The sequence below is a fragment of the Sorex araneus genome, chromosome 6 (assembly GCF_027595985.1).
Source record: "Sorex araneus isolate mSorAra2 chromosome 6, mSorAra2.pri, whole genome shotgun sequence".
Lineage (NCBI taxonomy): Eukaryota > Metazoa > Chordata > Mammalia > Eulipotyphla > Soricidae > Sorex > Sorex araneus.
Window position 1 is genome coordinate 125468048 of NC_073307.1, and position 15623 is coordinate 125483670.

Below are 15623 nucleotides of genomic sequence, written 5' to 3' on the forward strand. Positions count from 1 at the left end.
AAGACTGAATAACCTTTCTGAAGACCCCCTAGTATATCAGAGAGATATCAGAGACCCTGAGAAGAAAAGGTAATTTTGACACTTAAGAACTCCAGTCCAAGGTCTTAAGTTCTTAAGTGTCAAAATTACCTTTTCTCCTCAGTGTGATAGTGCTACAGAACTTGAGAAGGGGCTGGGGTGATAGCACAGCGGGTAGGGTGTTTGCCTTGCATGAGGCCGACCTGGGTTCCATTCCCAACATCACACGTGGTGCCCTGAGCATTGCCAGGAGTAATTCCTGAGTACATGAGCCAGGAGTAACCCCTGTGCATTGCTGGGTGTGATGGAAAAAAAAAAAAGAACTTAAGAAGATGAGGGGCCAAAGCCATAGTACAACTGATAGGGCATTTGCCTTGCATGTGGTCAACCTAGATTGAATCTCTGTTATCCCATGTGGTCCCCTGAGCATTGCCAGGAGCAATTACTAAGTGAGGAAGCAAGAATAGCCCCTGAGTTTTGCCAGGAGTGGCCTAAAATAAACAAACAAAAGAACTTAAGAAAGGTTCTTGCTTAGCATGCATCTAAGATTGCGACACTGGTTTGAATCCCATCACCACATATGGTCTGAGAGCACTTGCAGAAGCCAGGTGTGGCACCTCAGGACAAAGCCAGGTACAGCTTCTGAGCACCTTCTGGGAAGTGAAGGAATTTAGGTGCTAGGCCACATCTCAGAGACCTCTGCCAGGTTGTTGTGAGTGAAGAGTGTGTTCCAGCCAATAGACTGCAGGGATAAAGTCCTCAAGACTCACAGATGCTTGTATCAACATCAGAAGCCATATATGGGGTATATGTGACGTATCCATCTCCATTAATAACTGTCATGAATCATACAATAGAAAAGAGGAAGAGCTTAGAATTTGGAGGTCAGAATCTAAAGTCACTAATACACATTCAACATCGATCACAAAAATTCTGTTATGATCTTACCTGCCTAAGCTGGTTACATGTCAGAAGTATGGATCACAAAATAAGGAAAACAGGCCTTACAATATATTAGAACTACTATGCCTGAAGCAATAGCACAGCAGGCAGGGTGTTTGCCTTGCACGCGGCCGACCCGGGTTCGATTCCCAGCATCCCATATGGTCCCCTGAGCCCCAGGAGTAATTCCTGAGTTCAAAGCCAGGAGGTAAACCCTGTGCATTGTGGGGTGTGACCCAAAAAGCAATATATATACATATATATACATATGTATGTATGGATATATATGTGTATGTATGTATATATATACATATATATATATGAACTACTAAGTGAGGATGTTTAGGATAAAACAAGGAGGACAGCACAAGAGTGAGTGATGGCACTGCCAATGTTACCTGCCTAGGTGGTACAGATCAGTGATGTTTTCATGCTGTTACTAGTGAGGATATTTTTATTAGCTAGTTGGAGAATTTATTAGCTAATATGTATTTGAGGCCCTTATAAATAAGGAAATTGTTAAAGACTTAGTTGAATTAGAATCAGAATTTTAAGAAATAGAGACTAGACTTATTGTTGATTTTGAAAAGAAAGTTCCTGGAAGAGAAACACTGAGCTATCTAATTGTTTATGATTCATGATTATGGAAAGGTGAAAGATAAGACAATGTAGGGGAAAATATTAAGTTACTGGGTTCACATCAGTTTATCTCAGAAGATATTATAGTTCTGATATTTGGGAAAATTCAAGCGTATGTAACATGAAATAATGTTAAATGTAACAGAGGGTAAAATAAAATAAAATGTTGTTAGGAATTCACAAACTCAGATACTATTAAAATGTTCAGAAATGCATATAGATTGATTAGATAGTAAGTAGGTTGAATCTAATGTTTGATGCTTTTTCATTATCAGCAATTTCTATAGTTTATGTTGGAGGCAAAAATATCAGATTTTTAGATAAAATGACACTGATTTATAAAGCCATTTTAGAGTTCATTAGTTGATTTGCAAATGAATAGTAAGGTTTTCATAATTATAAAATACTTCACTGGATGATAAAGTTTATCATTCCATTAGTGTTTCAGGGATTGATTTTCTTTTCTGATTTTTCCTTAAGTAGAAAATTCCGGTGTTTTAAATATTTTAAAAATATGTTTCAAATATAATTTTAATTTTTAGAAAGAAATTCTTGTATATAGTCAATAAACTGATTTCCTTTTTGAATAAACAAAGTCCTGATTACACTATTGAAAAAGCGCTTAGAGGCATGGGTAGAAATTGGAAAAAAACGTTCAAAGTTTACTTCGCTCATTCAGCTAAGAAATTTGAATATTGGAGATAACATTGCAGATGACAGGAATGAATAAAAGTTGGGATACATTTTTCCTTGAAAATTTTATTAGAAAAAATGTCAAGCATTTAGAATATCCATACAACTGCCATGGGTTCTGTAATGAACACCACCACGCTTTGCTTTAGCTAGTCCGTTGTATGCCTTTACCAACCCCTAGTCTGAAGTATCTCTGTTTCTGCAGCTAATATACCGTCAGTCTTCTGAAGTGACCTTGCAGTTTCCAGCAGGTTAATGGAAGCAATAGAACATCTAGAGTATAATTCATTGTTTGGGGAGTTTAACTGATCCTTAAAATAGCTTTCAATCCACCCACCTCTAACCCTCATCAGCTCAGAGTACATCAGAAAAAGTACTCATGTACTTTTTCACCTGATGGAAGTACTTGGTCATTTTCAAACCTAGATGTCCTCTAAGTTTCAAGATGTAATTTGGCTGGATTCTTTTTCAGTAGCTGTCACACTTCAGCACTGCCTTCCTTAGCTGGTGAGGACCCATCCATCTTCTTTGTTTTCATCTTCTAAAAACTGTATTGACATTTTCTTCTTGTTATTATTTCTTCTCATGTCCCTTCTGTTCTTGAAGCTTTGGAACTTTTTTTTATGCCTTGCCTTTCTTTTGAATGGGCTTTGAGAGGAAGGAGACACCTATTTAAAGTGTTTTTTTGTAGATGGAAGATCTGGATGAATTTAGTGATTCTTTGTTTCCAGTTTAGTGGATCTAAGGATATACTCAAAAAGGCGTTGAAAAAAAAGTGATAGTTTTTTCCATTGTCTGAATTGCAAACAAGGGCATTGCTCTCTGGAGCTACTAGAGGACACCCAGTTGGAAGCCATTGTTGTGCCTCTTTGGCATAGAATGTTGAACTTTGACCTTCTCAGTACTGACTTCAACCTCTTTGTTTGCTTTTGCTATTAGAGTTTAGAAGTGTGAATGAAGCTCAGATTAGGTCAGACAAACATAACCCCTTTTGATTAAGGGAAGAGAGTGATATTTTATTGTCACTTGGAGTCCAAAGGATGATTGCTTTTGGAAAGTAGATTACTTCCAGTTTCAATCCTGTATTTTTCAAGTGCAAACTCTTCATCAAGGCAGTCCTTTTTTTTAATCTTTTTTACTTTGGGCCTCACCCAGCAATTCTCAGGAATTATTCTGAGTATTCCTGGTTATTCCTGGTTCTGTGCACTAGTAGGCCTAGGGGGTCTGTTTGAGGTGTCAGGTTTGAAACCATGACAGTCACGGGCAAGGCAAGTGGCTTACTCACTGTACTATCTCTCTGACCCCAAGGGAACCCTTATTTGTCCAGCACCCAGACCTTCTACTGATTGCTTTCCTTATGCTGAGAGATTAATCAAATATTTATCACAATTTTGCCTTCCCTGTCTAAAATGGTGCCATAGACTGATAATTATAGTATTGCTAAGGTTTTTCAATTTCATTTGGCTCAGAGCTGGGAAGATGGAGATTTTACATAAGTAATTTGATGAGCTACCACTTTATCATTTATAAGTGTTTATGACACTGCACACACTGACACCAAGAATTGAGCAAAATAAATAAACTAATAGAAAAATCTACAGTAAGCCTGTCATCACAGCATTATCCTTTTAATAATAATATAGCAGTAGGCTACATTTTAAGTATCAAATGCCTGACACTATGACTGCGTGATTACACATGTCAAGGCACAGGACATTGATAAGTGCCTCTGGAGAATTGGGCACTTTTGAAGGAAGTTCATGAAGAAAGGAACAAACCACTGAAATAAGTGTCTTAGTGTAGGCCAGCTTTCAGAGGTCACCTGTCTAGCTAGGGTGGGAAAAAAATAATAAGTAGTAGCTTCTGCTCAGGTTACTTCTATCCATGTCTCTAAAACTTTTTCTAAGTAAAGGATGTGACAAACTAAAGAACTGTTAGAAAGACAAAAATAAAAGAGTAAATATATAAATAAACAAAAGCACTTAACTAAAGTGATCATTCCAGAAGCTTGGTTCCTGGGGGAAAACATTTAACCACTGATAATTTAAAATTGTGAGAAAGGCCATAATACCCTTTGTCAAAGAAGTCTTGATGTGTCATTTTTGGATAAGAGAATTTCAGTTGTCCTGGTGTGGAGTGAGCTTATGATGTATCTGGAAAGTTTGGCTATCAGGCTTTCCTTGTGGCTTACTAGTGATCGAACACCTGTCATCTTACTCCTCCACGTGGCAGGAACCTCAGGCAGATAGCTGAATTCCCAGTCGCCCAATTTTGAGCATATGCTATTTCAGTATATTAGCTGATGGCAGAGTCTGCTGTCCTATAAATTAACTTAACACTCTTTCTCAGGAGAGCAGATGACTGCTCTCTAAAAACATTATTTTTACTCCAGTTATGATGGCTTGTAAAAACACAGTGAACGGGGTTGACAAGGAGATATTCAGAAACATATGGCATCCCTGGAGACTGATCTGATCTAAATGGAGGTGGGTTTTCTACTTCTGGACTGTCATCATCATAAATGGTTGCGTTTAAAAAGAGGGGTTCAGTGGAGAGATGGGGCAGAATAGGAACCTTTGTGTTAGTGGTGAAGGGCTTTCTGAATTGTATTCAGTGACCCAAAATACTTAAGTATAAGGAGGCAAAAAGGGACAGAGGAACAAATGTTGTATTAAGTAGTTTGTTAATAGACAACTTTTGTTTTAAGTGCTTTCTAAAAATAATGAGTACTATCAAAGAAAATCACGAAGAGAATACGTGCTTCATTATGAGTCTCATTCTGACAACTTCCTTCTTCTCTCCTCTCCCCTTCTTTATTTTCTTTGTTTTACCCACTACACTATTGATTTTGGCCCAATCTTCCATTCTTTTTTGATTCCAGTAATAGCTTCAGTATTTGACCTCAACTCTCTCACTTGTCAAAGGAATTCTTCAAGTATAGGTTAATTTGCATTATGAATTAACTTTTGGTATTTTCAGATTCTTCCTTATAAAGACACAAATCCTTTATCTTATATTTCCAAAAGAAATATATTTTATATATTACATACTTCAATTGTTGTTAGGTATATAAATTGGCCTCCTTTAGAGAGATCACTGGAAGTTAGAGAAAGGTGGAAACTGAACTAAAACTAAAACCAAAAAAATTATAGGTAATTTATTTGAGGTCTTTGGAAGAAAATCTTGAGTTAACATTATTCATTCATTTAATAAACATTTATTTATTCATTAATAAACCTATACCAGCTGTTGTACTGGTACTGCACTAAGTCTCTAGGTTTTTTAAAATGAAATTTAACAATGAGCAAACTTCTTTTGCAATCAACCAGTTTTTTTTGAATGGCCACAGAAAGAGAATGACTTGATTTCTTTACCTAGTGAATGTGTGATGATTCTCTACTCAGCAAAAAGGCATGAAATCTTCAGGGGATTCTAAGGAGGAGGTATTTTTGTACCTTGGGTATGGGTCCAATAAAGTAGCACTGTAGCACTGTAGCACTGTCATCCCGTTGTTCATTGATTTGCTCGAGCAGGCACCAGTAGCGTCTTCATTGTGAGACTTGTTGTTACTGTTTTTGGCATATGGAATACACCACGGGTAGCTTTTCAGGCTCTGCCATGCAGGTGGGATACTCTCAGTAGCTTGCTGGGCAATCCAAAAGTGACAGAAGAATTGAACCCGGGTTGGCTGTGTGCAAGGCAAACACCCTATCTGCTGTGCTATCGCTCCAGTCCAATAAAGTGAGGCTATAGTATACTTCTGTAATAGTTTAAATCTATTATTTTGTACCTACATAAATATCCAGGGTGTCTTTTCCTTTATTTTTGGAGGGCTACCCCCACCTATGCTCTGCATTTACTCTTGGCTTTTCATATAGGAGTTAATCCTGCCAGTGCTTGAGGTTCCTATGGTATATTGGGGATCAAAACCAGATAGGCTGGGGCTGGAGCGATAGCACAGAGGGTAGGACGTTTACCTTGCACTTGGCTGACCTGGTTCGATTCCCAGCATCCCATATGGTCCCATTACCCACCAGAGTGCAGAGCCAGGAGTGACCCCTGTGTATCACCAGGTGTGACCCAAAAAGCAAAAAAAAAAAAAAAAACAAAAACAAAAAACCAGATAGGCTGCTTGCAAGGCAAGCGCTATTTGCTGCTATAGTACTACTGAACTATTGCTCTAGGCCCCAGAATATTGTTTCTTATCAATGAAAAATGATTTGGCATTTTTTTCCCTAAATATTAATGAAAAACTCCCTATACTTTCTTTTTTCAAATTCAAAACTAAACATGATGGCATCAATTCTTATCCTTTTCTCCACGCCTTAATTAAAGAAGCAAAGAAAATAAAAATAATTCTCCTTTCTGAAATCCTGGTATCACAGAAAGTAAGAGCCAGATTATTGGAGTGCGTGATACCACAGTGAGCTCAAGAATGACAGGTAGCTGTTGATTAATCATTTCTACTTTTGAACTTTCTGTTATGTTCTCAGTTTATGTGGAAGAATTCACTTTTCCCCCCTTAATCATCTTTTTCTTTTGAACTAAGAGTTTTATTTAGAGAAATACATGGGGAGAGAGAGGGAGAGAGATAAGTACTTCTCTAAGAGTGGAGAGAATTCTACTTTTTTCTGTGAATTAAACATTTGTATAAGCCACAAAACTTATTGCCGTGTCACTTAAAAAAATAAGATTGAAAGGTGGAATTAGAAATACAGAATTAGGTTAAAGAATTGTAGCTGACAAAAATATGTGCTGAATTCAACAACATAAAGTTAATATTAGTATGACATGCTATATACTACTGATGTGTCACCATATTAAGTAACTCTCCCAGCTTAAGATATGGTATTCATCTTTAGAAAAAATAGTAGCATGATTTTTTCAATTGTAAGACTGTGTATTCAGTTGGGATTAATAGAGGGAGTGTTTCCTAGGCACCAGGAGAGCACTTGTGACATTTCTCTGTCTATTTTACATCTCTAAATTACAGGATTTCCAGTAACTCCTACATTTATTTTTTATTATTTTGACTTCAATGAGGCATGTTTTTAGATTTTTAGATTAGCAGGTACTTAGTAGGTATTCTAAGATTGGAAAATTCCGTGGTCACCTATAGAAAAGGTCTTCCTATGGATACATATGAAGAAAATATCACATCATCATAAGCTAAAGGCACGAAACAGAACATCATTAATAGGAACAGAAGTACTCTTCCTCTTACTGAAACAAATAAGTGGAAAATAAAAACATAGCGCTAAGACATACTGATCCTTTTCTCTGGGCAAGAAATATGTGTGAATCATAGACATCAAAAATGTTTGCAGGGGCCATATCATCTGGTATATTTCATTAAGAACACTGGAGAAATGCTGACATATTATTTTTGTTATGATTTTGTTTTATTCTTTTGGGTTTTTTAAATCCCTTCAGCATCAAGAAATGATTGTCAGTACAAATTTTATTTTCTTTGATAGAATCAGCGGCACAGTGAGAGCTGTGTTGGCAAGAAATAGTATTAGGAAGTTAAGAACCTTGCAGCATGACTTACTGAAGAATTTAGTGGCAATTTTAACGTATTTTCCTGGGCTAATCATGCAAAAGCTCTGAGGATTCAGTGTCTTCATTTGAAAAACAAAAATAATATTCTTAGCAGGACCAGGGCAGGCAAATGTAGCAAGCTGAGACTTGATTCCTTCAATCTGTTTTAATTGTCAAGGTTCCCCACTGAGATTTTCTTTAATCAATAGACTCTGGTGCTAATCAGTTTAAAGTCTACTAACTAAATGTGTTTTGGAAGGTCCTTTATGTTCAAAATTCTTTTCTTTGTTTATTTGTTTTGGTTTTGGGTCCATACACTGCAGGCTCAGAGTTTACTTAATCCTGAGCTTACTACCCAATGAGAAGTCACACCTGGTGGTGCTCAAGGGAGCATTTGGGGTGCTGGAGGTCTAACCTGAGTCGACTGTATGCAATGCAAGGAACCTACCCACTATCCTATTGATTTTGCCCTATATTTCAAAATTCTCAAATTTCAAATGAAAATAACCAATAGAATCTTAATTTAATTCCCAGAAACCTAATATTTTTATTATTTATATTCAGTACAGCTGTAAAATTGTATTGTTTTCCAGTGTCATAGTACTTGACTCTGAAAACTATTTCATAACAGTCATAGAAAACTAAGAAGAAGGAATTCTTTTTTAAAAAAATTTTATTGAATCACCATGAGATGGTTACAAGCTTTCATGTTTGGGTTACAATCTCACAATGATCAAATACCCATCCCTTCACCAGTGCATATTCCCCACCATCAATATCCTGGGTCTATCCCCCTTTTCCCACTCTTACCCTGCCTCCATGGCAGAAAATATTCCCCATATTCTCTCTCTACCTTTAGGCATTATGGCTTGCAACACAGAAGTCATCATGTTTGTTCTATTATCTACTTTTGGCATACATCTCCCATCCCAACTGGTTCCTTTAGCCATCATTTTCTTAGTGATCCCTTCTCTATTCCACCTGCCTTCTCCCCTCCACTTATGAAGCAGGTTTCCAGCTATGGGGCAATCCCCCTGGCCCTTGTATCTACTGTCCTTGGGTGTCGGCCTCATGTGATGTTATTCTATACTCCACAAATGAGTGCAGTCAGAAGAAGGAATTCTTAATGAGAATATACATGAGAGCCTGTGAATCCTCAAAACAACTAAAATTTCATGAGTAAGGTCATTCAGAAAATGAGCTTAAAACTTATTTTATATCTCAAAAGCCTAGTGAAAGGACAAGATGTGCACTTCAGAGCTTAGGGAGTCCAGATTTCAAGAAATTATGGAGTGAGATTAAGTCACATAGATTTTTATACACTCTACTGCAATGAAAATAACTTCCCAAATCCCTCCCACTGAGACCGCCCCTTCCTGGTATGAGGTTGCCAGAATGTATTCATAACGTTGGTGATGCGGGAGAGAGGGTCAGCCGGGATTTTTGTGCTCATGCAACACTCACCCTAAGCCTTACATTTTCTGATATTTGAAAATCAGAATATCACAAGATATCTGCCTAGATCCTAAATCAGTGTCTTTGACTCTCTTTGACACACCTCCACAGCTCATGCTTTTACTAGATAGAATCAGTCATTCTTCACGTTGTCTATCTCTAGTCTTATTATAGAGGAGTTTACAGATGGTCCGTGTTTCTGAAGGTAAGTTATTTTTAAAAGATAAGTTCTAAAATCAGGAAGTACAGAAACAAAGGAAAGCAGAAATATTTGGCCATTGAGGTAACACCTAGCTTCGAAGAACACAGAAATAAGACTAAGGAAAAAAATTTTTTACTGAAGGCATTGTTTTCAATTTTACCTTGCAATATTATTGTTATTAACATATTGTTTAATAGAAGATGTTTACATGGTTTAGTATGTCCTGGATCAGATAGAAATGACCATGGGAAGAATGGAACATTTCCTTCAAAGGAGCAGGAAATGAGGGCAGGGATGCGTCTATGATGAACATCAGGCATCAGAGAAGCCTCCAGACACAGGAGTTAGCCCATGTTGTACTACTTAAGAGGGTCAAAAAGCCTCTCCAATAAACCATATATTAAATCACTGAATACCAGCCAGAGAAACAACAAAGCATAAAAATAAGGCAAAAGACACAGTAATAACACTAGGACTGGAAGCTGATTTGACATACTGGAAGAATTTTCAGATTGTAATCCTTTTCTTTTTTTTTTTTGTTTTTGTTTTTAATTTCAGATGCTGCATAACAAGCATGTGATGGTTCGTGTGGGCGGAGGATGGGAAACCTTTGCAGGGTATTTGTTGAAACATGATCCCTGCCGGATGCTGCAGATCTCCCGTGTGGATGGCAAAACATCCCCCATCCAGAGCAAGTCTCCAACCCTTAAGGACATGAATCCAGACAGTTACCTGGTTGTCTCTGCCAACTATAAGGCTAAGAAGGAGATTAAATGAAGCTAGTTGGTTGCTGCAAGGGGACTATCATAATGGCCTGTATCCACTTATCCAGTGTAGTCATTTTAGTTCATATGCTCTGAAAAGTACTTGGGAAAAAAAAGATGCAGCAGACAGAAAACATCACAGCATATTGAAGAAGGTTCAGAGAGTAGCACTATTTATTTGTAATGCTTCTGTAGAGGATGACAAAGAAATCTTAAATTCAGATTTAAAAACTGTAGGCAAATTATTTTTTTCTTAACTGTGAATATGGTATTTAGCTTACAATATTAGAAACCCTATTCGAAATTCTATTTAGAGATGAAATCTGGAGTTACAGTAAACTATTTGGAATTTACAGATAAGTCAACAGAAAGTGCCTGCTTTATGTCTACAGAGTAAAAGCACCCCAGACATTTTATAATTGTGATTCCAAGGTATTTTATAAAAAGCGATAATTGGTGTGATATTGTGCTACTAAAACTATCCAACAACACTATAAATAAGTACCAAGTATTAACTCACAATAGCAATACTTTACTGGAAAGGCCACTCAGAAAAGTTTACATTTATTTGGAAGGTTGCCTTAAAGTTTATTCTTTATCTATGACCAAATATCTGGGGTACTTTGGGATGTCTTGAGCATACCCTTTAGGGAATCTCATCGAAATGGTTTCTCACAGTCCTAAGTACATGACTGTGTTCAGACTGACTTAGTGTAATTCACACACATGAGCTGACATTCCTTTATATTTTGACAGATGAAATTGTACAGTCAAAATGCTCACTTGGCATCAAGGTATTTTAATGCATTTTCTTATTAAGATATATCTTTAGTTAATCCTACTTTGCTATACTGTCTAGTAAAGTGAATTCACTGTAGCCGATGATGTTACAGATTCTGTATACCCTTGTATACTAGGACAGGCTGTTTTGTATCAATAAACAGCTAAGTAGTGTCCTTCCTGATTCAAGAATTAAAAAGATACATTTTTCAAAATTAAATGTCTCTTTATCAGTACTTCATTCTTTAATAAACTCAGATTCAAGTGGGACGTTTCCCTAAGAGTTACACGAAGAGTCCAATGATGTTTACCCTACTATCTCTTCAGTGTGGCAGCTGAGTGAATAGTGGTGGTGTCTGTTCTTTTCTCTAGTATCCAAATTGTTTCACAAATAGTCCTTAAGTTGTTATCTTAAATATAAAGACTATAAACAGTGTTAATTAGTTAGTTTCTCACTTTCTAACTACCATGACATTTATCTTACTTTGGAAAATTAACGAGGATGGATTTCAGTTTTCAAAGTAACTCCTTGGCAAAACACAAATTCAGGATGATCCCACTCACTGATGGTATACAGAGAAATAAATAAAGATATGGACAATATCAATCTATAAGAAACCTATACTGGAATATAGACCTGAAAGTTACAAGCTGATGGTGAAGAGAGGTCTAGGGAATTGCTAGGTTGACTGAAGGTAACCTTGAAACATAGGTGGAGAGTGGAACACCTGAGTGGTAGTCAGGAGAGGTAATAGTATGCAGTAAAATCATAAGCTGTCAGTTAAAAAATAATTGGATGGGTGTGTGGGGGGGGGGAGTCAAACCAGAGCTAGCATTAGAGACAAGGGGGAAGGGTTATGGGTACTTCAGTGGCAATGGTGTATAGTAACTTTGTACATCAATGCTGTTGTAACTGAATTTCACTTAACCAACCACACTGAGACAGAGTCTAGTGGCAGGAGAACAAGGAGGTTTATATACATCAACCACGTAAAGCACCTGAAACTATCAGTGCCTGATCAAGGGTCAAAGAGCATATATAGGATATTCGTGCAAGCCTCATCATTCTTCCATATTCATCTGGCGTTCATCAGCAAAGTGGGGGAAGAAAGTTACAGCATGGAATCTTATCTCACCATGCAACAAGCAATACAGCTCACAGCAAAGGAAGGGAGTTTCCTGGAACAAGGGATCTTGTGGTTCACAAAAATTTCAAGTTATGGCATTTCTCAAAGCTAAAATTTTTCCACCCATAGTCATAAGTTCAAAGAATATGTCATGAAATAAAAAATACATAGCATAAAACTACATTATTATACTTTACACAAACAGTACCATAAACTTGAACTATAATCTATCACTGTCACTGTCATCTCATTGTTCATCGATTTGCTCGAGCGGGCTCCAGTAATGTCTCCATTGTGAGACTTGTTGTTACTGTTTTTGGCATATTGAATAGGCCACGGGTAGCTTGCCAGGCTCTGCCATGTGGGCGGGATATTCTCAGTAGCTTGCCAGGCTCTCTGAGAGGGACGGAGAAATCAAACCAGGGTCTGCCACATGCAAAGCAAACATCCTACCCTCTGGCTATTGCTCCAGTCTAAACTATAATATATAATAAAATTATGTATATATTATTATATATATTAAAATAAATATAATTTTAAATAAAATAAAAATAATTTAAAGTAAATTAAAAATAACTACATTATTCTTACACAACACAATACCATAAACTCAAACTATAAAATATAATAAAAATAAATACATTTATATTTCCCCCAAAATGTACTGATATCTAGGAAAAAGTCATGAATAAAACCTAAAATTTTGTAGAATATGAATTCTCCACAGAAAGTGAATAATATTTATATCTTTAAAACTACAGGTTTGTGCTTCAAGCATGTGTTCGTCCTTGAACTTGAGTGTTTGTCTTTTTCCTTGCTTTTTTATTTCAAGCCCTTGAACACATATTTCTTCTCCTTCTCTCCCCTCAAATCTTTCTAAATAAGGGTTGTCCAATAAAATCTTGCTTCAAATACACAAAAATACATTGAAATTATAGTTTGTTGCTGAACTAATACTCTGTATAATCACTGTACCACTGTCACTGTCATCCCATTGTTCGTTGATTTACTCAAGCGGGCACCAGTAACATCTCTATCCTCCCAGTCCTCAGATTTTAGCAGCCTCTCCTTACTCGTCTTTCCCAGTGATTGGAGGCTCTTCAGGGTCAGGGGAATGAGACCTATCGTTACTGTTTTTGGCATATTGACTATGCCACAGGTAGCTTGCAAGGCTCTGCCCGTGCGGGCAGGATACTCTCGGTAGCTTGTCGGGCTCTCCGAGAGGTTATTACTCTCTATGATTTGTTGCCTACTGTCTGAACTCCATTAAATATGGTGTGGTAATTATGAAAAATGGGTAGGAAGTGTCATAATGTGTCTGGAAAGCGGCCGAGAGCATGGCAGTGGTTGGAGGTAGGCTGCTGGGGCTGGGTCCCTTGGGGTGCGGAGGGTTCTCACCCCCCCCCTCTGGGGTGCCCTGAGTGAAAACAGCCTGGTGTGGATACTATATAATAATCAGTAATAATATTTTGATCAAAAGCTTATGCTGTTTATGTATTTTTATATCTTTAGTAACGTTAATTTCATTAGTTTGATTAATAATATTCTCAGGAACTTAATGGTTTAACCAAAACTGTTTTTTCAATGGGTTAATCTCAGTGTCTTACACATGAGGCATAAAATACATTTGTTTGGGGATCATGAATGTAACTTTTGGTTGTTTTAACTGGGGGCTCAAATAAAAATGTCAACAGGCCTGCCAACCAAAGAATTAAGGCGAGGATCTAAAGGGTCTTTTTGGATTTTTTTCTTGGTTTTATTTTTTTGGCACGTTGAGTCTTCTAACTGTTGCTTGATTTCTTGATTCATGTCTTCTGTGTTCAGAGTCAGCGAGACTATTTCAACAATGCATTGCTGCCTTAAAATTTTTTTTTTTAAATTAAGACAGTGATTTACAAAGCTGTTTATAATAGAATCGTTCCAGGCATAGTATGTTGCAACACCAATTCCACCACCAGAGCTCCCAGGGTCCCTGCCACCCTCCAGCCTGCTCCCATGGGAGGCATGTAACAAACTTTTTTTTCATATTGTCTGCTCCAACAAAAGTTAAAGTCAAATGGAATGTTCAGAAGATCAATAAAAGTCAATTTGCAATGTTTAATTGCTATATGACTTAACCTATATAATTACATAATTCAGTTGTCAACTTGGACATCTAAAATATATTCCATTAAATTTTACTATGTCTTTGAACCTGTTGCACTAACCATCATATATCTCCTTTCATAAACGAGGTTTCTCTTTTTTCTTGCTCCCTTGGCAGGCATATAACAAATTTATTTTATAGTACTTCATCCAAAAAACTTCAAAGAATGGCAAATAGAATGATTAGAAAATAAATCAATGAGCCAAATCTTGGTGATTAATTGCTATATTTTTTTAACCTTTCTTAATGTAGTAGAGGACAACCATATACAACATTAGTGAGTGTCATATTCACTACCACACAATGAGAAGTTTCTCCTATTCTTTAAAGGATCTCTTTTAACCCTTCTTGTTCCGTGGCTATGAATTCCCTGAGCTCTTGCCTGTCCATGAAGTTCTATATAATTCAAATCTGAATGATAATCTAGCTATTTTCCTAATTGAATCTACTTAACGTGGACCCTTAGGGCCTCTTGGATCTTCATACCTGTAATCCTCCACACGCTGCTGCTTTTTTCTTTTTGGTGCTTTTTTCTTTGCACCTCAGCAAAGGCTGGAAAGGATTCATGTGATCAGATTGGGTCTATCTAGATAAAACTATTTCAAAATAATTAACTTAATCACGTCTATAAAATTCCTTTTTTCCTTATGTATGCCAACATTCACAATTCCTAGACACTGGAATAGGAATATCTTTGAAAAAGGATGTTCTCCTTTCCTTAAAGCATAAATGGTTCTTCCTATGCTTACATCTAGTATAGTCTTATCACTAAGAAAACATGATGACAACTGACACCTCGTCACTTGATGAATGATTGGCTCTGAACTAGGATAAAGGAAGAGGAAGATGAAAGTATTTTCAGAAAGAAATGGCCAAATGTATATGACTCTTACTGATTGACTCTGTAATAAGAATTGTCCAGCCCGTAGTCTGGAATGGGTCATCATCTTATTTTCAGCTAAATATAAGTCCATGGAAAAATAACGAAGTAGGAATTTTATTACTGAATGAAGTTCTATGTCTAGAAATTTGCGTGAGAGCAGAGACTACCCTGATACAGAAGTCCAGAAGATAAATAAAACACATTTTTTTTAATTTTTATAACAGAGGGGTTGAAATTGCCATTAGAATGTAGACCTCACACACTGCATGAAACTGACCTGTTTGATCCCAGCACAACACTGACCCCTGAACATTATAGGGTTAATCCTAGAGCTTCTCCAAAATGCCAGTTTGGCCCTGGTGGTCCGTGGCACTGCAAAGCCTCAGCAGTTCTGTATCTTTAGACCCTAACACTGAATCATTTTGGGTCTAGA

The 15623-nt window shown here is 36.9% G+C and overlaps 1 protein-coding gene across 3 annotated transcripts in view; it reads left to right on the forward strand.

The window, feature by feature from the left end:
• The window catches only part of GAS2 (growth arrest specific 2), a 131775-nt gene extending 119422 nt beyond the window's left edge, over nt 1-12353 (forward strand). For 2 of the 3 annotated variants that reach the window (XM_055143910.1, XM_055143911.1), the window contains one exon: nt 10049-12353. In XM_055143910.1, coding sequence (XP_054999885.1) covers nt 10049-10267 — 219 coding nt within the window. In that variant the 3' untranslated portion in view covers nt 10268-12353. The remainder of the gene's footprint in view (nt 1-10048) is intronic. The other variant, XM_004607854.2, reaches the window with a different exon arrangement.
• The last annotated feature ends 3270 nt before the right edge of the window (nt 12354-15623 follow it).